Source organism: Colossoma macropomum, unplaced genomic scaffold, assembly GCF_904425465.1.
Source record: "Colossoma macropomum unplaced genomic scaffold, Colossoma_macropomum, whole genome shotgun sequence".
Taxonomy (NCBI): domain Eukaryota; kingdom Metazoa; phylum Chordata; class Actinopteri; order Characiformes; family Serrasalmidae; genus Colossoma; species Colossoma macropomum.
This window is the reverse complement of record NW_023494785.1, coordinates 16,423,392-16,447,716: the sequence shown is the minus strand read 5'-3', so window position 1 is coordinate 16,447,716 and position 24,325 is coordinate 16,423,392. Positions and strand designations below refer to the sequence as shown.

The 24,325-nt window shown below is 39.0% G+C and overlaps 4 protein-coding genes and 1 non-coding gene across 9 annotated transcripts; 3 read left to right on the top strand and 2 right to left on the bottom strand.

Annotated features, from left to right (window-relative positions):
- Positions 1–123: 123 nt before the first annotated feature.
- On the top strand, positions 124–7,308 carry emg1 (EMG1 N1-specific pseudouridine methyltransferase). The gene is made up of 5 exons (XM_036584678.1): positions 124–3,781; positions 5,342–5,443; positions 5,720–5,861; positions 6,560–6,768; positions 6,894–7,308. Exons 1-5 carry the CDS (start codon positions 3,632–3,634, stop codon positions 7,005–7,007), a joined length of 717 nt encoding a protein of 238 aa, XP_036440571.1. The 5' UTR covers positions 124–3,631; the 3' UTR covers positions 7,008–7,308.
- Positions 7,309–7,335: 27 nt separating this feature from the next.
- Positions 7,336–9,078, bottom strand: LOC118817753 (histone H1-like). Of its 3 annotated transcripts, none has more exons than XR_005008047.1 (4): positions 8,834–9,044; positions 8,374–8,426; positions 7,878–8,170; positions 7,720–7,760 (listed from the first exon to the last, which is right to left on the bottom strand). XR_005008047.1 is itself a non-coding variant. In XM_036584657.1 (3 exons), exons 1-3 carry the CDS (start codon positions 9,051–9,053, stop codon positions 7,485–7,487), a joined length of 789 nt encoding a protein of 262 aa, XP_036440550.1. In that variant the 5' UTR covers positions 9,054–9,078; the 3' UTR covers positions 7,336–7,484. The 3 variants fall into 3 exon arrangements, 1 of the variants encoding a protein (XP_036440550.1); XR_005008046.1 differs by having other exon boundaries at positions 8,374–8,429; positions 8,834–9,043; XM_036584657.1 differs by lacking the exon at positions 8,374–8,426 and having other exon boundaries at positions 7,336–7,760; positions 8,834–9,078.
- Positions 9,079–11,397: 2,319 nt separating this feature from the next.
- Positions 11,398–12,266, bottom strand: gtf3c6 (general transcription factor IIIC, polypeptide 6, alpha). Its single transcript, XM_036584690.1, has one exon. The coding sequence runs from the start codon at positions 12,215–12,217 to the stop codon at positions 11,627–11,629; it is 591 nt and encodes a 196-aa protein (XP_036440583.1). The 5' UTR covers positions 12,218–12,266; the 3' UTR covers positions 11,398–11,626.
- Positions 12,020–23,800, top strand: nop2 (NOP2 nucleolar protein homolog (yeast)). 3 transcript variants are annotated; one of them, XM_036584611.1, is made up of 16 exons: positions 12,020–12,233; positions 13,532–13,658; positions 13,979–14,018; positions 14,140–14,198; positions 14,300–14,568; positions 14,664–14,883; positions 15,024–15,223; positions 17,318–17,407; positions 17,514–17,601; positions 17,708–17,848; positions 18,373–18,512; positions 18,751–18,840; positions 19,225–19,347; positions 22,072–22,169; positions 22,297–22,433; positions 22,521–23,800. In XM_036584611.1, the coding sequence occupies exons 2-16, from the start codon at positions 13,553–13,555 to the stop codon at positions 22,988–22,990; spliced, it is 2,271 nt and encodes a 756-aa protein (XP_036440504.1). In that variant the 5' UTR covers positions 12,020–12,233; positions 13,532–13,552; the 3' UTR covers positions 22,991–23,800. The 3 variants fall into 3 exon arrangements, with proteins under 3 accessions (XP_036440504.1, XP_036440495.1, XP_036440486.1); XM_036584602.1 differs by lacking the exon at positions 12,020–12,233 and adding an exon at positions 12,300–12,425; XM_036584593.1 differs by lacking the exon at positions 12,020–12,233 and adding an exon at positions 12,342–12,504.
- Positions 17,061–17,200, top strand: LOC118825856. Its single transcript, XR_005008695.1, has one exon. It is a non-coding gene; the product is annotated as a small nucleolar RNA SNORA29 (small nucleolar RNA).
- Positions 23,801–24,325: the final 525 nt, after the last annotated feature.

Genomic DNA, 24,325 nt, shown 5'->3' with positions numbered 1-24,325 from the left:
AACATAATGATCCCCACATCCCTGTTGTTCTGGCACATCTGTATGCTATATTAGGTTTTGTACAGGTATCTGTATATCTGACATGCATAGTTTTGCTATATCTGCCAAAAACACTGAAATGATACGTTGAAGGGCCCGCATATCATTTCAGTTGAAATGATCAATGCACGTCATGCAGGTATACAGACCCTACAGATTACACTTGTGATTTGCTTCTGAGTGTAAACAACGGTTAAGCTTTAATTTTCCTTCGCAGTCAGCACCATGAGCACAGTGAGCACCAGAACAGCCGAACACAGCGTCTCACAGTGATTGTTTAAATTAATATAATGAACTAAAGACTAAACACATGACGCTGCTGTGTTTAGCTTTCTTGTCATTATTGGGCCATGTGACTTTCATTCTTATTCACTGATATTTTGGAGAAGTCACATTCAACAAATTTACCTTTATTATCTCTAATTAGCTAAGTAATAGCTATCTAGCTAAGACAGGGGTGTCCAATCTTATCCATTTAGATTTATTCGCTGGTACGGCTGTGAGTCTTCACTCCAACAAAGCAGAAGCTCACATGACCAGCTGTCTGAAGAAGGACACTAACTGATTAAACAAGTGGAAGCGGGTATGCTCCTCTTTGTTTGCAATGAAAACCTGCGGCCTTACTGGCCCTTTGCGGATAAGACTGGACACCAGAATAAATCTAAAGCTTAATGAACTAGGTTATAAACATGCTTAATTGTACTGCTTACACAGAAGTTGGCTATTTTGATCAAAAATGGCAGTAATTTTATAAGACTAATTTTGGTTGTAATGGAGATTTTACATAATCAGGAGGAGATTTTAAACCTGCTGAAATTATACTCCGCCCCCTTATCAACAACCCCCTCTTATCAAAAGCCGAAATGGCGAGAGTAATCTGTAGTGTCCATATGCCTGTGTGACGCGCGTGCATGCAAAGAGGGGTTGGATTCTTCAGGGGGGGCTGAAATTTGGCACAACACCCCCCTTACATGGCAGGAGTCCAGTGTGGGTCAGGGACACACACAGACATTTTTTAGGGGTCGGTTGCTCTAACCTGCAAAAAAAGTCTGCAGATGCTCAGCATGCTCACCCTCACTCTCTGGTGTGGAGCCTTGTGGTTGGACCTCATCTTAAATTGAATCATGAGAATAAGAATTAAGAATACCATTGTCCACAGCACTTTCCACAGCATGGTAGAACTACTGTTTAAAATAGCACCTTACCATACCGCAAAGTATATATACTTTGCCGGTTCAACAATTCTAATCATTTCAATTCTGAATGTCAGACTAAATCGTCAACTTTTAAATCTCACTGCAAAAAAAAAATAAAACAACTGAATACTTTAGTGTAGCCAACTGAATTTTTGTGGACATGATGCTGACAGTGGCTTGACTCAGTGATTCCAGGTGAAGCCCAGGGATTAGACTGGAACAGGCTATATCTAATTTGGCAATTACAAAATGTCATATAGTATTTCATTAACATATTTTCTGCCTTACCATCCCAAATTTTACAATAGCTATTAGAAGTATTTTACTTGATCTTGAGACTCTCCAGCACTCTCTGAACTGAAGCTTATGGAGTTAGCCCCCTGCAGAAAAGCACTCCCTTTAACAGTGTGATAAAGATGAAACAAATTCACGTTACTACTGTGCACAGATATCATACGCTGTGTATTTATCATTAATTGAAATATTCAGTTTTAATTAGTTATTAGCCTATTTCCAACCTTAAAAATGCTTCTGAGAAAACAGTCCTATTTCACATTTAACTGATTATGTTGAAAATGGTTGCTTGACATTTCTATCATAATTCTCCACCTGTTGACCTGCTCTGCTAAGTTGCCCTCCCCTTAGCTCTTTCTCTGTTTAATTCCCCTCCGTTTGGAAGGCATTGTCTACCATAAGCACCCAAAATTAACATTACATTAAAAACACATGCATTCTATTTAACCAATCTGAACATTACAAGTTATCACTTCATAATGAAAAACAAGGAAAATGTTATCAGTTACATGTTTGTTTGCTGAAAATGTATCACAACCTGAATGAAGCATGTTTAAGGACACAGCTAGCAGCTCATGTCACAAGCTATAAAGACGCCAACGCCCACGTTAGTTTATTTCATGCCGCAAGCTAACGTGGTCGTTAACTTCTTTTAGGCTAACATTAGCCACGTTAGCATGCGCTATGAGAAAAGCTAACATTAGCTTCGTTCATATAGCTGCTTCATCTGTTAGCCAGCTAGCTAGCTAAAATTAGTTCATGTCATAGCATTATATAAGGCAATATTACCCCAAGTGATGCAAATGTGACAGGCCGCGCATTGTTCTGAGACATACGTGTTGATTTTTATTCACAGGGAGCCACGCTGGTTATACCGTTCTTCGTTAATCGTATCGGCAGCTTCAAAACACTCACCTAAGGCTCCAGTGTCAGATGACGAGGCAGCGCTCTCAGATAACCAGCATGGGCATAAGTGCAAGATAGAAAGGCATTATAAAGACATGACTTTCAGACATTTATTTCAGGTTGAAGTGACAGTTAATTGTAAATTTGTATAAATAAAATACGACCCCCTTATTCATTTTTTGTTTATCATTTAATTTTTATAAATAGTCTGTGAAACTAAACAACGAAGTTATTTCTTGATTTTACCACTTACAATAACAGAACCAAACACGGGAATTGAGTCATTTTCGTACTTTTTTATGGTTTTTGATATTTAATCTCCAGTGTGCCGGGTGACGGGCGGAAGTGGCGGCAGGACCAGTCTCTCCACCGGCAGTGCTATTAGCGCCCGGCACCGCACCGGCACTTTCAGTGGGCCGTTATGGCTCCAGTGAACGAGTGCTACCTGAGAGGAGCCTCGAGGGCTGAAGATGAGCTTAATCGACGCTTCACTGCTGCTACCCAGTGTGTCTTTAGCTACTCAACCCTCCTCGAATACTTGTGGCGATTGACGATGGGCAACAGACGTTGAAGCTGGGGAACAGCAAGCCAACTTAAGCCTTGTCAGTGGTACAAACTGAAAATCTCCAAGCGTCAATCGCGGCTCCTCTCCGGTAGCGGTCGCTAGTAACACGGTGAAGTAGCGGTGTAGTGGCTGGTCCTACCGTCACGAGAGCTGCCACCTACGGCCGTCACCCGGCACGCAGAGGATTAACCCTCTCTCGGAATAAATAAATAGATCAAAATAAAGTTCGGCCCATGGTCCGTTATTTCTTTTCCTATTTTTGATTTGAGCGTAGAATCAAAAGTACAAAAAACAAACCGTTATTTTTTTGTATGAAATTCCTAAACGAATAACGAAATAACGAATTGTTTTATCATTTTCCGACTTTGGATTCTCAGTTAAATATGAAAAGAACGAATGATACACGGATTTACACGGACCTATATTGAGATAATATAGTTAACTATATTTTATTTGATGTGTGATCATTTAAATGGATTGAAATGTATAATTCTGTAAAATATTTGTATTGTCGTTATTTGTAAAGTTGAAATACTAGCAGTGAAGTGAGAAACACAGGCAGCGAAAAGCGTCTCTGTTTTGATGTGACGTAAAATTGAGGCGACGTGTCTCAGTCCGAAAACCAACCAAGATGGCAGCTCACGTAGGAAAGAAGCGTGGCTTGGAGCATTTAGACCAATATGAGCCAAAACCAGCCAAACAGCAGCGAAGCCTCCACGAGAAAATGACAGAGAAGCGATTAGTTGTAATTTTGGAAGGAGCTACGCTGGAAACCGTAAAGGTGAGAGACACCTGACTAACGTTACTGAAGTAGGCATCAGGCTGGAGCTAGCTATGGTCAGCTAACGCAGTGACCACAAACCTGGTCCTGGAGTGTCCCCTATCCTGCACATTTTAGTACTTTACCTGCTATAAACAAACCCGATCCAAATATTCGGCTCCTTTCTGACCTGATGTGCGTATGTTACGGCCTGGAAATCACGAAATGCACAGTGCATTGGGGTATTTCAGGACCAGGACCTGTGAGCTAAGTTAACGTTTAGGCTTCTCCACAGCTGCTTCTTCAGACGTGGCTGAAGCCACTTATTCGCAGCTTCGGATTCAGCGACCGACAGTAAACTAAAGGGAGTGTTCACATTCGCATACTTGCTGCTCAGTTTCCATTTTTACAGACTTGGAGAGACTATATGTACTATGTTTGCTCTACCAATGTAAATAGGAAGAATGTGACTTTAAGGTAATAGAATATTTAATTCAGAAGTTATGTGGTGTCCATTCAATTCATTTTTACGGTATAATTCAGATGCAATTAAAGTAGGAGACTGAAGAAAAATAAATCTGGCATATGTAATTATTTTGGCCTGACATGAATAAGACCTTCAACATCCACCTGGAATTTCAGCTTTCTATTCATTTACCTTGTGCATCACTGCCCAATTTGCTATGTTGCCACTTATTTTGTGAGCATTAAATGAGTTTGGGTCTGACTAAAACCAGGTTTTCCGTACAGGGACAGACTGGTTCTATGTTTAGAATCTGTCATTTGTCTCACCCTGTGTGAACAAACCCCTCTGGGATTTCAGCTTCTTATTCATTTACTTTTACTACACTATTGCTCATTGTGCCATATTGCCAGCTACTTCTGAGATTGTAAAACACTATTAAATTTAAATCAGATAAAATGTAGATTAGCCTGAAATCTAACTTAGAAAACTCAGAATTGTTTCTTCAGTCTTCTACCTAATTGCAGTGAAATTATACAGTATAAACGAATTGAAGAGACATCATATATCCTCGTAGTTAAATATTACCTTACAGTTATATTCTTTATATTTACATTGGTAGGGCGAACATGGTACACATTTTTAATTCCATTATTATGCCTTCATTATTAGTCTCTCTAAGTCTGTAAAAATAGGAACTGCACAGCAAAAATGCAAACGTGAATACTACCTTTAGTTTACCGTCGTTTGCCGAATTAGAAACCGCGAATAAGGAACTAACTTCAGCCAGTAAATAAAATATTGTGAATAAGGAGCCAACCAAAAGCTGTGAATAAGTAGCTAACTTTAGACTTGTCTTCTCCAAGGCATAGATGCTTCAGACAAAATTGTAATGTGCTGGAATAAATATGTTAGGTCAGTGTTTTTTTCATTGTTATTGTAGTTATTTGATTGCTTGTATTAGCATTTGATTCATCACTTGTTTTATTCACTACAGTATTTACAGCTGTTAATAACTGTTATATTGCTGAACAACTGCCTTGTCATTTTATCCCAGTAATTGAACCAGAGTTTTTTGTCTCCCTGTACCACTAAATGTTTTTTGCTTTTTCTCAAAGGTTGGTAAAACATTTGAGCTGCTGAACTGCGACCAGCATAAGAATATGATAATAAAAAACGGAAGGGACCCTGGCAATGTTCGGCCGGATATCACACATCAGGTAGGCCTCTTGTACAGTATAATTATATTATTACACAGTATAATTTACTGAACGTTTTAAGGACTGTTTCTTTAAACACACTTGATGTACTGTTTAGCATTTGATTGACTATTTGTTATGCTTAATCTGTGTTCAGAAGACTGTCCTAAATAGCTGAACATTCTGATTGTTTTTTACACTGATAAGATTTCTGTGTTAGAATAAATTATTGGTATGTGGTGTATTTGATTATGTTAGTGTTATTCTTAAAATATTTCTGTATTTAATCTCATTCAGTGCCTGCTTATGTTAATGGACAGCCCGTTGAACAGAGCAGGACTGCTGCAAGTATACATTCACACAGAGAAGAATGCTCTCATCGAGATCAATCCTCAAACACGGATTCCCCGCACCTTCCCTCGCTTCTGTGGACTTATGGGTAAATTATGGCATGAAGTACAACAGATAAAGCTCCAGACCAGTCGTGGACACTCTCGATAACTGCCTGAGTTGTGGTCTGAGAAATGATTCACCACGAAATGAAATTTACACAATTCTCCCTCTTACCCCAGACAGTCAGGTGGTGAAAACATGTTTGGTGTCTGAATTATGCTTGTTTAGTTTTGCATTAGAGTTATGAGGCTAATATAATTGAAGTCAGTGGGACCCAAAAAGATTTTGGATGGCACATTATTTACTTTTTATGTATATTAGCCTTGTACCTGCAGTGAAAAACTAAAGAAGGAGACTTCAGACACCAGACATGTCTTGGGCGACATTTAGGGTAAGGGCTAGAACTGTCTAAACTTCATTTTGCAGTGAACTATTGCTTTAAACCTCCTATGTTAAAATAGGTGAAATGCTGTACAGGGCCTTAACCACCAATAACTGGAAGTGCCTACCCATATTGTCTACATTATCCATGAAAATTGGGGGTCCCACTCTTCTGTAGAATTTCTTGTTCCATCCTTAATGTAACACTGCAGTTTTGATTTCTTCAAGACCTTTATTAGCTGGTTTAATTGTTTGTGTGGATTAGAGTAGTAGTTGAACGTCCCTAGGAAAAAATTTCATTTAAGTTTTTATTTTTACAACCACACTAACCCTCTGGTTGCTTTCTCTTGTTTCTCCTCCCAGTGCAGCTCCTGCATAAGTTGAGTGTCAGAGCAGCTGATGGTCCTCAGCGCTTGCTAAGACTGATTAAAAACCCGGTTTCAGACCACCTGCCTCCAGGCTGCCCACGTTTTGCCACATCTTTCAAAACAGGAGACGCAGTCTGTCCTAGAACCGTTGTCCCTAAAGATGGTCCTGCTGCTATTGTTATAGGGGCTTTTGCACATGGAGCAGTAAGTTTGACACCACACAAACAGGTTGCAATATCACCTATCTTCTGTAATTGTTTGCTTTGTTTTTACTGTGTTCCTCGTGTTAAGAGCTCAAAAAGCCCCGCCTCTTTTGACTTTTGTTCCAGGTTAATGTGGACTACACCGAGAAGACAGTGTCCATCAGTAACTACCCTCTGTCTGCTGCCCTGACGTGCGCCAAAATATGCTCTGCCTTTGAGGAGGTCTGGGGGGTGTTGTGACCAAAAAAGAAACAACGCAGGGCCTTTGACTTTAGGTCAAAGTGTGCATTCTATGGTCACTTGCAGTGCAACTCTTCACTCCCTTTTATCTGAAGCTGAGCATTTGTAATTGTGCTGGTGTCATATCTGAGAGCTGTACATTTGTAACAGCACATCACTCATCATATGCCTTATCTGGACATCCTACAGAAATAATGTTTTCTATCTTTCTGAATTAGTTTGTTACATTTTCGTTCATGTTCAAAATATGGAATATTTTCAGTGTACAAATAATAAACCTTAATTTGAAGGGTATTCTTTACTCTGATGTTTTGATGCTGGTTTATGTGGTGAAAGTAATTGCACCCCTAACATACATATTGCATTGTTCAGCCTTTAATGAGCTCATGCCTTATTCAAGCAATGAATTAAGATGACTGATATAAGCAAAGCTGACATGCCCATGCTTAAAATGTGACAGTAGTCCAGTTTTAGTGTCTACCTTGAATGAACTACCTTGTGTTGAGATTTACGTTTGGTGTTGGTGACAACTTTCTGTGTTTTTTTAGTATTCTTCCTTGCTTGAGACTGAGCTTTGACACCTTTTTTAACCGTCTTGGGGCTCCGTACTGCAGCTGTGGCCCTTTTCCGTTGCTGCTTTTGTCCTGCTTCGTCATATTTTCCTGCTGGCTTAGGCCTTTTGCTTGCTGATTTTTTTTCTGCATCTTTTTTCCTCTTTGCTCTTATCCTCCCACTTTTCTCAGCTGTTGGTTTCTTTAACATGAAATAGGCAGAACAGAGAAAACATTTAAATACACAAGCATGTACAATTATGGCTCTATCGAAAAATATTAGTCAAACTGAGAATGACATGCTATTTACTGCTATTACCTTCTTGTTAATTTTGAAGGAGTCCTGTCCTGCAGTTTGCACTATGGTCTCTTTTCTAACTAGGCCTCGCATGGCCAGGTTTACTCTGGCATTGTTTTTGGTCACATCATAGCCACCTGCTGCCAGGGCCTGCTTGAGTTCCTGCATAGACATGCCGCCTCGACGCTTGCACTGGGAAATCACCTCCAGAACGAGGGCGGAGACCCGAGGGGCAGCTGCTTGTGTCCTTCCCTTAGAGACTGGTGTCTGGACAATGGTTTGGGCCTTGTGCTTCAAAAGGCGAATCGGAGTGGCTGAACAAAAGAAATGTTTGATGTACAATTTGGGTTATTATTCCTATTCAGGTTTCTGTAAGACTTCTTAGTGATGTCATTTGTACCTTTACATTTTTGTGGGCTACACTGAGGGGCTGTGTTAAAATGGCACAGTAATGGTTTTAACATAGGAGTAAATTAACAGATTTATTCTTGTTACAGATTCATACTTGCCAACCTACCTGATTCTCATACAAGAGTCCTGCTTTTCATTTCCCCTCCCCAAAACAAAATTCTGCTGTTTCAGGGAAGAAAAAAAACAAATTTATACACTCTGGTGTTCAAACCTGTGTATATTTGGAATCACTATTTTCAATATTTTGTTGCAGTTATATTTATAAAATGATTCTAACATGATGCCAATACTTTATAGTTTTAAAAATTGAGAAAAGTGAAGTGATGAACGGAGCTGTAGTTGATCCCAGATGTATAAAATCCCAGCTGTATAAAAAAAATCCAAACATGAACATCCAGAATGCCCCACATTTGAAAACTGGTCACCAAATAGCTTTTCATTGTAATTTTGGCAAGAAATTACTGTACATGTATGATTTACAGAGTTTCAAAGTTGGCAAGTATGCGGGCTTCACTGCGATTTAGATCTTTCTAAGATAAAAATCTAACAGTTACTTAAGTACTGACTTGGTAACTGGTCAGTTTCCTTTCCTTTGCTGTTACGATCATCCTGGATGACCCGTTTTAGCATCTGCCCGAGGCGCTTGGCTCCTGCTTTTCCTAGTCCGCGGCCTCCCACCGCCTTCAGCGGCCCTGCGCTCTTCTCCGGCCGGCCGTTAACCCTCGGCTTGTTCCGCCTCCGCGCCGCACCACTCTCTGCTCGCCTTTTACCACCTGCTTTCGTCATGTTTCAGTACTGACGCCGACAAACGCTTTTTGGACTCAAACCCAAGCAACTTTTGCCCAAACCCAAGCAACGTTTTAACAGAAACAGTTGAAATCGCACAGCTAGACGGTTGACTGTTTACAAACAAAGATTTGGAAGCAGAATTCTAGAACAGCTGCACGAGCCAAACGGACGTGCTCAGGTAATGGCTTAAAGGAGAATTCCACCATTTTTTCTTAATTTCTGCAAAATTACATGTTTAAGATGTAAACGAGCACTGAGAGTGGTTCGATTTTTAATTGATTAATCAATTGCTTTCTTCTAGACAAAGTCGGAATTGCTCACAGTGCTTGTGATAGAAACCAGATGTCTGAAGAGTTTAATGCTTCTAAAAGCTCCGACACAGAAATGAAACGGTAACTAATACACTGTACAAAGCCAGAGACATTGTTTTTGATAGATCTGATAAGTTTTGGTTTTTAAACATTTTTAAAATACATTCATGGAAGAGAGGTACAAACAGTACGTTGTAAAGCAAATTAGTCCTCAAAGAAACTTTCCACAAAAAAATAGTCCACAAAAAAACGCAGAACATATATGTTGGTCATTTTGGATAGACTTTGTGACGCCTGGTTCCTATCACCACCACTGTAAAGAAAATTAGAGTCAGTGATTTTCTCTATAATTAACTATTTTACATCAAACCACTCTGAATGATTTGATTCAAACGACATCGCAATGATTTAATCATTTAATTATGCACTAATTTAAAAAATGGAATTCCCCTTTAACTAGGATCTTACAGGCCAGTGCTAATGAAAAATAAAGGAAAATCAATTAAATGTATTTTCATAAATAAATGAAAATATATTAAATAGATTAAAAAATGACAATATAAGTTACTTGTTTACTCACTGTTGTTTTGTCTTACACAGCTTGTACTCTTGTGCCACTCCACCCACTAGCATCTAACATTTAGTTTAGTTTATTCAGTTTAGATTTACAGGGACAATGCACACTAATGCACATTTCTGTAAATTTGCCAGTTTAGTCAGTTAGGCTAATTGTCAACTAAATGTCTACATTAGAAAACCTATTTTAAGATTTTTAAAGGGCCAAACATATTTATCCTCGCTTTTTTAAATTAAATAGTTTGATCTAGTTTGTAAACACTGTTAGTTTTCAAACATACAATTCAGTCTGTATATGGAAACTGCCTTTATCATATATTTACCTATTCAGCCTAGATCCGTTTAGCACTGCCCATTCACACTGAAGTGGAAAGATGGGAAAGATGCGTTTCAGCCTAGATTGCTTAAAGTAGGCACAATAAAAAAAATAAAAAAATAAATAACAAATAAATAAATACAGCAGTTATGTACACACAAATGTCATAAGTGGACCTCAGAGGCAAAAAATGTAAAGACAAATGTGGGATATGGGCCCTTTAAATTATAAATAATAAATACTATGTTGCAGGTTTTGAAGGAAGCATTTAAAAAGGCTTATGAAGAACAAGATATTATAAAGAGGGGGGATTGAAAAAGAGACATCTAATACAGTACATCCATAGCGCTTTTCAAAAAATCCAAGAAAACAAAAAAGATCAGATAGAGATGTAAAGAGAAGATTGGATTAGGTCAGTGGTGTACTGTAGGCTAGAGATGGGTTTTGAGATGTGATTTAAATACAGAAAGAGAACTGCTGGGCTAAAGGAGGAGGAAGAGAGCTCCAGAGACAAGGAGCAAATCCAGAAAATGCTTTATCGTCAAAACTATGTAGGTTGGATTGTGGAATGGTTAGTAAATTAACTGAGGACCACCTGAGACTATGAGTGGGATTATGAGTGGGCAGGGAAGATCAGACAAGCAGGAAGGAGTGAGGGTGTACGTTTGTGTCAGTATTATGAGTGGCCCAGTAAACATTTCAGGGCCACAGACCCCAGTGCAATTGCCCCTCCCCTCCACCCACCATGCTCAGGGATTAATCTTCTTTATAAATGTATTTATTATTCATCATAAGTGTATATCAAAAATACTTCTAATAATTGTATATACAAAAATATATCTATTTGCCTACTCACTTAAAAAGATTTTCCACGTTTCTTTAGTAAAGGCGACGGTTCTATGTAGAACCATTTGCATGCTTATATGGTTCTCTGCATGGTGAAATGGTTTTTCAGATCGATGGAGAATGGTTCTATATAGCACCAAAAAGGCTACTTCTATTGTTACAGTGTCAAGCTTGTAACAATAAACAAACCAATTTTGGTGCTATAGAATCATTTTCAAAAAGGTTCTGTATATAGCCATATACAACCCATTCTCCATCAATGTGAAGAACCATTTCACCATGCAGAGAACCATTTAAGCATGAAATGGTTCTATATAGAACTCAAGGCTCTAAATAGAACCACTGCATTTACTAAAGAACCCCTGAAAACCCATATTTTTAAGTGAGTAGTAATGAAGCATCACTTCTGTTCGCATGAACATTTTTTATGATATGAATCCATGAACAAACACACCATGAACAAATGTTTAGGATATAGCTATTTCAGTCATTACTGGTGTTCCAATAATGGGCCTGGGTCCTCAGCACTGTTGTTCTTCAACACTGGTGTTCTCAGCCTGTGTCGGTTCGGCTATGTGGCTGTCGTTCTCTGCTGCTTCGCTAATGTCCAGCATGCTGTCCTGTTTTGTGGATGTTTGTCCCCTCTCTGCCATTTCAGCGTCTGACTCGTCGCTGATTCCGGGGCCTTGGTCCTCCGCCTTCTCAGTGGGGTCCAGCACGTAGTGGCACACCGTGCTTGCTCTTCCACACACATCGCCCTCATTCAGAGAGAGCACCTCGATGCCCCGCGAGCCGGACTCCCCCTCTTTCCTCTCGGAGAGAAAGGTTCTCTGGAGCATGAGCTTCTTGGCCGTGTGGCACTTGTACCTGAGCGTAGGGCTGCAGGCAGTACCATCGTGATCTCCAGAGTCCTCCTGGAAGATCACGCAGGTTCCCACGGCGTCCTCGTACTCTCCGGCGAAAACGTACCGGCCGAGCTGCAGGACGGGCTGCTCGCTGTCCAGACCCACCACCTTAGCCCAGCCCTCACACCTCCTCAGCACGTCCGAGTCGATCATACCTGACAGCTCGGCCACCACCAGCTGTTCTTCTTCCTCCCATTCGTCCTCCATCGCACATTAGGCCTCTGTGAGTCTTATAAAACGATTTTATTGTTTTGAATGTGACAGACCTATTAGCTCCGGCTAGAGGAGGAGGACCCACGTGTTGTTGACTTCGTCATAACTGTGCGGCGGAAGTTGGTCGCGTTGGTCTTTCCGCTGCAGTTCAACGTGTTCGACGTAAAACTCACGTGTGGGAGAGTTTATTGCTGTTTAAACGGTGAATAACTGCTTTATTTTGGTGGTAAAGTAATATTATTAATTCCGACGGGGCGTCGGAATAATTCAGGAAAGTAGAGGTGGGTAGAAAATCACGAGCTTTATATTCAGTCAGTCTTCATTAAACTGTTAATATTAGTAATGAGTTAACGAGACTTGACGGTTTTTTCTAGATTTTTCTATTGACTCTGCAAAGGGAGATGAATCTTACTGTGATCTAAGCTCAGCTTTTTCTTAATAAATAAACGATATCTCATTTTTAGCGTTATCTTCGTTGTGGTTTGGTCGAGCAGCATGGTTAGTTAGCCCATGCCTGCTAAAGGGAGTCATAATGGAAAGCTGCTTTCTGACAGTCTCTTCGTCTTAATCGCTTTATTTATTGCGTTTTGGCAACGGTTAAAATAAATGTATCCGTGTTCATTATGGTGTTCTTGCATGTATAAAGCAGTGTAGCATGTCACTCTCTTACTCTCTGTTTCTGCCATTGGAAAAAAATATATAAGCCGTTGAGAAATAAGTCAGAGTTTTGAGATACTAAGTCATAATTATGAGATTTTATCATTATTATGAGTCACTAAGTCATAATGCTAAGTTATAATAATGAAATGTTATGTCAGAAATATGAGATAGTTAAGTTGTAATTACGAAAAGCTTCCATACTCCCTTTCAGAAACGGTGAAAAAGAACAGAAATCTGCAGGCACAGCCACAGCATTAAGCATTTCTTTCAAATGGAAACTTTTCCACTGTTTGTGTAACCTTACAATCCTTGCTGTTATGCCCATATGTTTATAGTTGAAGAGTTTTTAAAAGGCTGTGTATCCATTTGTTACGATCATCTAAGAAGTTTTTGAGATGAATAATAACTGATGTGTAATTGAAAGCACGTTTTTACTTTTTTTAATAAAAGTGGTATTAAACATTAATATAGCATTGATATGTCTTATATATGTGTAGCTCACACTCAACAACAAAAAAATAAAATTCTATAATAAAGTGTTCTGATTGTTTTGGAATGAAACTGTTCACTTGTTCATACCCACTAAACTTAAAAATAAAGTGTCAGTGCCTATTTGTCATCACCTGTTTTGTCTGTTCTTCATTTCAGAGAACTTTTGCAGGATCAGTGATGGGCAGGAAATTTGACCCCACCAATAAGGTGAAGCGTGGACCTGGAAGGAAGGCCAGGAAACAGAAGGGGGCAGAGACAGAGTTGGCCAAATTTTTGGTGGATGGTATGGGAAAAGCTTTGGACCTACACATTGTAGATGCACAGAAATTACTATTTGACTGCCAATAACCTTTAAATGTTGCAGCATTTTAAATGTAACTACTTTTGCATACAGTGTTATGACATGAGATCAGTTCTATTTTGAAAGATTTGTTTTTAAGGATGAAAAATTGTGCATATTCATGTCAGATTGTAAAACGTGCTTAGGTTTTTAAGTGAATAAATAATTGCATATTCTAATTTAGCCCTAAGTGTTGTCAAAATACAGAAATGGCCTTGCATGCTTTGGGTTTTTTTTTTTTAACTCAATGCTAATTCTTTCAGAGGATGGGCCTAAAAAACTGTCCAGCAGAGCAAGAAAACGGTGAGATTACCTTTGCCCCACTTTAAACCAGTGCCAGTGTTTCTTCTCTTTGATTATGAAGATATATTTGTTGTCATAATTTTCATAGTAAGATATTTATTCATTTACTGATTTTGTGCAGTGCTTTGAAGAGAGTACAAGTTGCTTTGACACCCAAGGAGGAAAAACAGCCCAAGAAAGGTACAAACGAAAGCCTGAATTGCACAGAAGTTACATTTTTCCTTTGTTGGTGAAGGGTAAATTGTATTCTCATTCAAATGCATTTCTTTTATCATATTAAGGTTTTTCTGATGAGAATAGTGAATGGCTAACACCAGCAAAGCGAAAACGTAAAATTAACCAATCAGAAGCCGACGAGGATAGTGACAGTGAGTGGGAGCAAGAGGAAGATGATGTGGAGGACCTGGAAGAAGAAGAAAAAGAAGAGGTAGAGGAAAGTGATGATGAAGGCGATGAAGATGATGACGATGATATGGTTGATGACTATGGAACAATGGAGGACAGCAGCGAAGGAGAGGAAGAGGAAGGAGCAGACAGTGATGGAGAGGAGGTATATAAAATGGTCTTCACTGAAGACATACGAAGTGTTAAAACTTGTGATTTAACTCTGAGTTTTGTGTTATTCCTACACTTTTGTTTCTGCAGCTACTGCCTATTGAACGAGCTGCCAGAAAACAGAAAAAACACCAGAAGGCCACAGCACAGGAGAGTGAGGAGGAGGAGGAGGACGAGGAGGACAGTGAAGATGAAAAAATGGATGTCAAAGAGGGGGATGAGGAGGAGGAAGATGAGGACACAGTGCAGGTGAATTTGGATGGGGTGGACAGATTTAAACTCCCTGCTGCAGCGGAAAGAGAGAAAGAGGGTGAGTCATTCTGAATTGCATGACATTTAAAAAAAACAAAAAAAAACAGCCATTTACAGATTTCTTTGACCCCAGGCTTTTTATCATATCATGTATTTGACCTCTTCCTCTTTATATCTCTCCTCTTGTTTCTTGTGTAGGGCTCTTACCTGTAGACCTGCAGAGCATCCACCAGAGGATCAAAGACAATGTGGATGTGCTGTCACACTTCAGTGAGAAGAGAGAGGAGGGGAAACAGAGAGCAGAGTACCTCTCCCTGCTGAAGGCTGACCTGTGCACTTACTACAGCTACAATGCCTTCCTTATGGGTAAACTCATGGATCTGTTCCCACACTCTGAGGTATGTGTATATGAGAGAGGAAGGCTTTTTCTTCTTAAAAAAATGATTAGTTATGCAAAACTACAACACACTGAAGACTGAAGTTCACTGTTGCAGACATATTTCCAATGTCGGATTAAAATCATGAGTCTTGCTGGAGTTACGTTGCGCTCGCTTCATCTCGATCGTTTAGTGTGAGGTGGTCAGGATTGCTGTCTTAAATCAGTCTTTTTCTTGTCTTGACGCTGTGCCAAAATCAGCCGTGTTTAATATTATCATAAGTTTTAAGTCTTGACTGATTCAAATAGTGACGTGGCAGGGGCGCACCTGAGAGCAGACGAGCTCATGCGCATATATATATATATATATATGTATGTATGTGTGTGTGTGTGTGTGTGTGTGTGTGTGTGTGTGTGTGACATTTCTGTAAAAAAGGCAAATCTGCTCCCCTTTAAAACAACAATCATATTAACTTAATGTATGTAAACTGGCTGTTTTAATATTTCAGGTTCACGGAGCGTAACACTGATGTAAGGAAATGTGCAGAGGTCTTTAAGAATAGCTTTATTGAAGAATCATCAATGTTTTTTAGCTTTTTTGCTTCCTGTGCCACTGGTCACTGGTCTTTTGTTTGTTTGTTTGTTTGTTTGTTTCTTATGGTTTAGTTTATAATACCCAATCAACAGTGCTGAATCGCTGCTTGTTTTGTTGATGTATAAATCTTTATGGTAAATAAAAAAGTAAGTGCACATTTTACAGGTTAATTTAAAAAAAATCTGGATGATCTGCCATAATATACAATTCCGCAGTGAACTGGGCTGAGCCCCAGATCTTTACATGTCTAGCTAATGTATTTTCCCATCTGTATCACTATATAGTGGAAGGAAAGGGTTTATCTGCTTGTAAATTCCCACTGGGTGCATGATGGGAAATAAACTCAAAACTGTAGTTGCAGTCTTGCAAACAGTGACCCTGCAAGATCCCCAGTCTTGGCAAAATCGTAGTCTGTGACCGGTGCCTGCTGTTAGGTCCTGGGCATTTGTGACTTTGGTTTAGATGTGAGAGGGTGTTGGACTTCAGTCTTTCTTTCAAAAGTCTTCACAAATTCTTCTCAGGGTCTTCTGGTGTATGGTTAGCATTAGTAAGACTGGCAAGTAAATAAGATTCACTTAGGACTTTAATTTCAGTTTCATCTAAAATTACGGCATTTGGTAGATGCTCTTATCCAGAGCGACTTACAGTTTGATCATTTTACACAGGTAGGTGAAGGTAGTGTTAGGAGTCTTGCCCAAGTACTCTTCTTGGTGTAGTGTAGGGTGCTTACCCAGGTGGGGATTGAACCCCAGTCTACAGCATAGAAAGCAGAGGTGTTACCCACTAGACTATACCAACCACTGTTTAAATGTAGAGTTTCACATCGTTTCAAAATATGCTGAGAAGGCACTGTCTAGCATGTTTAATCCTAACAGCTTCCATGCGAAAAATAGATTTTATTCTCTTAAAATGCCCAGGACCTATCAGCAGGCACCGGTCTCCATTGCTCACTCCTATAGCACAATTTGAAATTGTTTTTTGTGCAATTACAGAATGATAAACCTTAGGACGTAATACGTTTGAAAATGTAATGTTTATATTCTTTTGGGAAATGAAATTGAACTGTTAGATTTGTTTTCTTTGTCAGTAAGCGCTTGTAAGCTTACTCGCTTTGTTATCCGACTTCTTGTAATACGTCCTATTCGCTGTGTGTTCAAGAAATGGGGCAATCTTACTTGTCTCTCCCTTTAACTTGGATATTAATGCAGCTGTTGCATAGTCATCTAGTTGTTTTAAGGTGCTTAATTTTTGATTAAAAGCCTAAATTCCTGTTTTAGTATCACCCATCTGCCTCCTTTCAGGATGTGTGGCTATGCTAACAGGGAAGATGAACTGTCTGTCAAAGTCTGAAGGGGTAGATGGCCACACCCACTGCCTCTATATGTATTGACAGCACATCTGTTACAGAGGCTACAAGTGTCTGAGTGCTTTATGAAGTTTAGTTGGAAATGTTGATTGAGTAAGGAAATATTTTTCTAATTTATTATTATTTTTAAAAACATGCCTGTATTTTCAATTCAGCTTGTCGATTATCTGGAGGCCAATGAAATCCAGAGGCCTGTCACCATTAGGACCAATACCCTTAAAACCAGGAGAAGAGACCTGGCTCAGGTAAAAAAAAAAAAACAAGTGCACCACTTTCAGAAATCTGTAAGAAATAGAAAAAGAAACAAACACATGTTATTTAATTAAATACATACATTTTCTGTTCACACAGGCTCTGATCAATAGGGGTGTCAATCTAGATCCTTTGGGGAAGTGGTCTAAAGTGGGCCTGGTTATCTTTGACTCCTCTGTTCCTATAGGTAAGTCTATTTGGCTATTGTGTAGTGGTGTATTTTCCTAGAATTTTTTTTTGAAATGTGCTAAAAAAAAATTTAAGTGCTAACATTTTTTTTTTGTCTGTTTCAGGTGCAACTCCTGAATATTTAGCTGGCCACTACATGCTGCAGGGAGCTTCCTCACTGCTGCCTGTAATGGCATTGTCTCCCCAGGAGGGGGATACCGTGCTGGACATGAGTTCAGCTCCAGGAGGCAAGACCACATACATGGGTGAGAACACTCTCATGTCCTGATTGTTTAGTAAATCTTATTTAAAAACTGTCTGTTTCAACACTGTAGAATTGTTTTGGCAAATATAATTTTGTGCACTTGAGTGCATAAATTTAAACATTACCTCATAATTAGATAAGCAGTACATATTATTTAGAAAGAACCTGTGGACGTCAGCTTGTTTTCAGTGCCTGTGCCTTGTATATTGAAAATTTTGTTACATGTATTTTCATAAGGATTTTTTCATTTCCTATAAATAAGTCAGGCAGTCAGTGATTAATGGATTCACTTTTAAACAACAAATAAGCCATTGTTTGACAAGTGCTATCGGTTAAAGAATGTAGTGGACAGTACACCGAGCCACAGTTCACCCTAGTTATCACACTTAGTCCATCGCAGGGCAGTCACACAGATGTATACGTCCGCACACACAATCTAATCAGAAACACAAATTTTATATTTATTTTTACCTGAGCTTGGGATTGAATTGGTCTATTGATTTTGCTGTATTATGTGTCTTTTAGCCCAGTTGATGAGAAACACAGGTGTGATAGTTGCAAACGACGCCAGTACTGACAGACTGAAGAGTGTTGTAGGTAATATCCATCGCCTGGGAGTCACCAACACCATCATCTGTAACTACGACGGCAGACAGTTCCCCAAGGTCTGCTTTTGTATTTATTGTCCAAGCTTGACATTTTAATAGTCCCTCATTTTGGCTCCCTCCTTTCTCCTTCTCATCTTTCTGTGCTGCATACACTCTCTCTATAACCAGTCTTTTGCATTTGTATTCAGGAGTTTTTTTCTCATTGAGCATCCTGATTTCTTTATAGTACATTCTGTTATGCCATGCATGAACTCTTGTGTCCTTCTAACGTGAAGATTTTTCTTTTGACTGACAGGTTATGGGAGGTTTTGACAGAGTGCTGCTGGATGCTCCTTGCTCTGGCACAGGGATCGTCTCCAAAGACCCAGCAGTAAAAACTAGCAAGGTAGTACTTTAAAAATGTATGATGTATTGAGGGATTGTCACTGTGATGTTCATTAAAGTGTAGTTCTTGACAGTTTGCGAACATTATATTGATTTTGTTTATGGTGAGTGAACTGCTGTTGGCAGAAACTGACATTTTAGAAACTCCCATATTCCCATTGAAAAAACTCCTGCACTTTGAGGATGGTACATCTATGTATGTACTGTGGCTTTTATATGGTTTTCTATGATTTTAAAATCCAATTATCAGGATTCTGACAGAGAAAGGCTAATGCAACCACAGAACTCTGGACATAGTGATAGGCAGTTTGCAGGCCCTAATTATCGTTAAAGTTTCAGGTATTCTCACCTATAATAGGTCTCTTTTTGTCCCTTTTACTCTTAGGATGAGACAGATATTCTGCGCTCATCTCATCTACAAAAGGAGCTTATTCTGGCTGCCATTGACTCTGTCAACGCTGACTCACACACTGGCGGCTACCTTGTCTACAGCACCTGTTCCGTTATGGTAAGCAATTTAGCTGACTTCAACACCCATTATGACAGTGACCCAGTAAGTGAAGGGGAGCGTACAACAAAGATGTTTCCCTGGGTATTATTTGCTGACTTTAGAGACTGATACTTGACTTGTACAATGCGCATAGCATAACAGTAGTTTAGAGAGGTTATGGTGGCATATTAGAGTCTACATTCTCAGCCTTTAAGCTGAAATTTTGCTACCTGACTTTCACCCTGATTTTAGTCACAAGCAGAGAACATGTACAACATGTAAATTCATCTGCGCTGTCTGTGTAGCTGTCCTAATAAATGCAGTTTCCATGTTTTAATGTTCATGTAGTATAGTTCATTTACATATCAGTTTGATTTGGGCCACAGAGAAGAAATACAAAGGCCCAATTCTTAAGGAAAGGGAGAAATTTTTTTTTTCCACAGGAATATTTAACATGACAATTTGCACAGGTTTAGTATAACCTGGTGTTATTTCATCACTGACTTGGAGGTCTCAGATGGGACTAAAATAATTGTTGTAATTACATTACCCCACCTTCATATGTAAAACTAATCATGTCCAAATATTACTTGGCATAGTTGAGTTTGTTGAAAGGACACTTTTATCTTCATAGGAGATCTCTAACCCTGCATCTGAAAGCAAAAGACCTAAGAGCCCTGATATTGAGGTTTATTTGAGGCTCAGGTTTCAGAAAGCATAGTGCTAGGATGCAGACAGCTTTGGAGATGGTGACCTTGGTACTTGCAGATCACCAAACCCCTGCCTTAAGGTGCAAAAGCATCTGAGCCATGGTTGATGTGAGTTTGAGTTTTGCAGATGTGAGTTGGAGCATGATGGAGAGAGAACAGAACTTGATGCACAAATTACTCTTACTGTGGGAAGCAGCTAATGTGAAGCTGACTTAGTGCAAAGTCAGTGACCTATGCCAGAAATCGCCAAGCCACTTGAAGAGATTAATAGGTCACAACTGCTTAAAATAGCTTAGAGTGACGCAAATTTGGTCCTTTCACATAGTGACGGCAGTCGGGTTGGGCCATGTCACCCTGTCCAGGAAACTGAGTGGGTACTTAGGAATACACACTGAAAGACCAGTGTGGGTGAAATGGTAGAGCTTTACTGATGCATACAGTACCTGTTCAAAGTTTGGACACACACGATTGAATGTTTTATAGGCTATGATTTTTCCATAACCTTTAAGACATTTTGGCAAAATGGCATATGTTGAAATCCTTGACAAATACAAAAACAAAAAGTGAAGTTGATGTCTAAATATTAATTTACTTCAGAAGCAAAAATTTTAAAATACACATTTTTCCCCAGCTGATATAACAGTAGATGGATGTTTGTATCACAAATTAAGTGAAGTTGATGCCTAAATATTAATATTCATTTATTTCCAAAACAGAAATTTAAAAATATAGTTCTTTTTTTTCCCCCCAACTGATATAAAATCAGATGGATGTTTTGTTATGCCAGATTAGGACTGGGTTTTTATCAGAAAGTGGCTAAACATGTGGGCCGTCTTGATTGGTTTGAAATAATAACTCAAATGTGATAAATATAATACACACACAGATGCTATAGCCAGTGTAGCCATGTTGATTTCCATGCTGGGAGAAAAGACAGGTGACTGAACAGTGGTTTTAATCTGTCATTTGGACTGAGAACATAGCTTCCTTTGAAAATCACCCTAGGTGGCTCTTCCTGAAGCTACTTGAGAGAATGCCAAGAATGTGCAAAGCTGCATCATCAAGGGAAAGGGGGACTACTTAAAAGAATCTAAATAGAGGAGTTTTAACATTTGGTCACTGCATAATTCCATAGGAATTCATAGTTGGGATGCTTATTGATTATTTAAAACTACAGTAAAAAATATTATAAACAAGGAAATCCCTTCTGTGAGTAGGCATGTGCACATGTTTGACTGGAACTATATTTCAGCAAATCAAAAACAATGAACAACTGAATTTCCTTTCGTCACTCATAAAGTCCATAAACAAGTGAATTGTCGTCTCTCCCACGTGGTCGTCTGTTTTTACTGGGCAGGAGAATCCTTTTTGGAGTCCTCTTCCTCTAATGAGGCACATCTGCCTTCCTTCGCCACGAGCAGGAGCCAGTAATGCTGTCAGGCAGATTGGCAGCAGCTCTGCTTCACCGACTGACACAATAGAGTAATAAGAGGAATGGTGACTGTATGGACACTGTATTTTTATATAATAAAACGTTTCTTAGTTTGTATTGGTTAGGTTTAATGCTTGGTTTTGGTAAAACATCAACAGTAAAGCCAGTCTGACAATACCATTATTACAGTATCAGTATCCTCTTTCCGCTGCCAAAGCTTCCTAAAGGCCAGCGTACGCTTATGAATGATGATTTTGCGTATTATTTACCTTGACAAGCTTTAGCCAATTCATTCTGAAAAGAACATTAACAGTAACACATTGATCAGTCTAGACACGGAGTTATGAGTAAAAGGCTTCCTTTGGTTTCTTCTAAAAAAAAAAAAAATTAAAAAATCAGCACCATCATAATGAGCCTTGTTAAATACAGTAATGCTAACTATATTCCTATGTGTACTACACTCACATAATACATATACTGAAGTGTCAGAACATTTTTTGTTTACAGGTTGAACAGATTGTGCAGTGTTTTAATGATCTATGAGTCTATATACATGTTCAGTAAAATTGGTGACAAAAACAGTGGTGTTGTGTGTTTTAGGTGGAGGAGAATGAGTGGGTAGTGGACTATGCCTTAAAGAAGAGAAATGTTAAACTGGTTCCTACAGGATTGGACTTTGGCAAAGAGGGCTTCACCAGGTACTGTACTCGCACATAATGTTCCTGCGGGAACATACATGCCTGTAACCTTTTCCTAAACCCACATAATGCATTTAAGACAGCTGAGATTTGAAGCTGTGGAAACTAAACAGAGTTGTCTCCACAGATTTAAAGAGCGACGATTCCATCCTTCACTCAAGCTTACTCGGAGGTTCTACCCACACTCTCACAACATGGATGGCTTTTTTGTGGCAAAGCTGAAGAAGTTTTCTAACAACATCCCCACTGCACCTGCAGATAGCGGTAAGATGGAGGGCTTTTGTTTTCAGGTTAAACTGATCCATGCTATTACATCTTCACTCATGATTTTAAATCTCTTTATTTACACAGAAGAGGAACCACAGCCCGCTGAAGCAGATACTCCTGTTACATCAGAGGAGAAAAACACAAAATCAGCAAATATCAAAACTAAACAACAGAATAAAGTTACACCTCAGGGAAAAGTAACAGAGACCAAGCAGTCAAAGACTACCAGCAACAGAAAAACAGAAAAACCCATTTCTCAGAGCAAGCCAGAAGTAAAAAGTAAGCAAATAAAAGATGATGGCCCCAAGAAGAAGAAATTAGCCAAAATGGATGGAGACGATTCCAAGGAGGATGGCAAAACCAAGAAAAAGCTCCAGATCCCAAAAGTGGATGGAGAGACAACAAAAAAGTCTGTGACAGGGAAAATGGAGAAGAGCCTGCTGAAGAAAACAATCAAAAAGAAGAAGAACCTCTTGCAAAAAGGGAGTAGAATGGGGAAAAACAAATTTAAGACCTTAAAAACAATGCTGAGGAAACAGGATGCTGGACGGTAAAATTAGTCACATTACCTCAGAGCACATATTAGAGCAGCTCTCTCTTAATATCAAGCCTGCATGATCCTGGTGTGGACAGGGGGATGGCAGATACTAATCTCCAGTCAACCTCTAGTGTCTTTCAGCCTTTTGGACACTTTGCAAAGACATTGTGTGGAACTGTGGACAAAATATTCCTTATAAAAATGTCCTTATGCCTCAGAATGCACTAGACTCTGGACTTTCACCATACATGTTCAGATCAAGCAAAGTATATTGTGAAGGACAGTATGTGAATACAAATATAGTATTTTTGTATAAGGGTGGGCGATATGGCAAAATGTTATCGCAATACTTCAAGACATTTTCACGATACATCATATGCCTCATAGTATTTCGTTTTTCTGACATTTAATAAGTTGGACAAAATAGAAGCTGTTGTGCATCATAAAAATACTCTAATAATTATAAACCCATAACTGGAATGTTTTTTAATAAATGTTTTATAAACATAACAAAGCATGTAGGCAGTCAGTGTTGAGGTATTGACGATGTCTACAGTATGCTCAGAAAACCATTTTCGTGAAAGAATTTATCATGATAACAAATAAAATATTGTCATATTGCCCACCCCCAGTTTTTCTGTATGTATCTGAATCTGAATGTTTGTTCTGTCACACCTTACAGAATGGAGGTGGAAAAAACGCATGCAGTCTGAGTCTGATTTAAAGAGGTTTTTTTTTTTTAATTATGAAGATTTAAATGTTTTCACATGGTTTATGTTGACCCTGATGTTACTACAGTGGCAAAATAAACTTGGATACAAAAGTAGATTGATGTTTATTTAAAACATAGGCTGAACCTGTCACATAAGCCACAGTGGGTCTGGGTGATTGGTATTATTGACCATGTGTATCATCTGCCCTACTTCTTAAATCTAAAAAAACTCTACTGTCCGCAGCATGGCCATGTTTTGGCTTGTGATTTTGATCTCTAGGATGGTGGACTAAACTTTTTTATTTATTTTATTTTTTAAATACTTGGTAAACCTGGTCAGTTGGATTAAGTTTGATTGTCTTAGCCCTTAGGTTCAGAGTCAGTAGGTATAAACATGAGCTTTTAAACATCTTAGACTGAACCTCAAATACAGTCCAAGAATTTTCTGTCTGGCCTGGCCCGACTAAACACACCTAACCCAACTTGAACATCATGTTTTGAGTCTGAAACTGACCTGAGTATAACAATTTTCTGTCCAAAACTGACTTGAAGTGGCCCATCCATCACTCAAAGTGTAGAATAAAACCTGACAGGATAGCACTACTGTAGAGTCCAAACATACATCCCTGTTCTGATCTT

Coding starts and splice junctions, on each gene's coding strand:
- emg1 (XM_036584678.1), top strand. CDS start 3,632: ATGGCAGCTCACGTAGGAAAGAAGCGTGGCTTGGAGCATTTAGACCAA. Junction 3,782..5,341: donor CTACGCTGGAAACCGTAAAG/GTGAGAGACACC, acceptor TTTTTCTCAAAG/GTTGGTAAAACATTTGAGCT. Junction 6,769..6,893: donor GGGCTTTTGCACATGGAGCA/GTAAGTTTGACA, acceptor CTTTTGTTCCAG/GTTAATGTGGACTACACCGA.
- LOC118817753 (XM_036584657.1), bottom strand. CDS start 9,053: ATGACGAAAGCAGGTGGTAAAAGGCGAGCAGAGAGTGGTGCGGCGCGG. Junction 8,171..8,833: donor GGAAACTGACCAGTTACCAA/GTCAGTACTTAA, acceptor TCTTTTGTTCAG/CCACTCCGATTCGCCTTTTG. Junction 7,761..7,877: donor CCTTCAAAATTAACAAGAAG/GTAATAGCAGTA, acceptor TTCATGTTAAAG/AAACCAACAGCTGAGAAAAG.
- gtf3c6 (XM_036584690.1), bottom strand. CDS start 12,217: ATGGAGGACGAATGGGAGGAAGAAGAACAGCTGGTGGTGGCCGAGCTG.
- nop2 (XM_036584611.1), top strand. CDS start 13,553: ATGGGCAGGAAATTTGACCCCACCAATAAGGTGAAGCGTGGACCTGGA. Junction 14,019..14,139: donor TCCAGCAGAGCAAGAAAACG/GTGAGATTACCT, acceptor GATTTTGTGCAG/TGCTTTGAAGAGAGTACAAG. Junction 15,224..17,317: donor ATCTGTTCCCACACTCTGAG/GTATGTGTATAT, acceptor TTTTCAATTCAG/CTTGTCGATTATCTGGAGGC.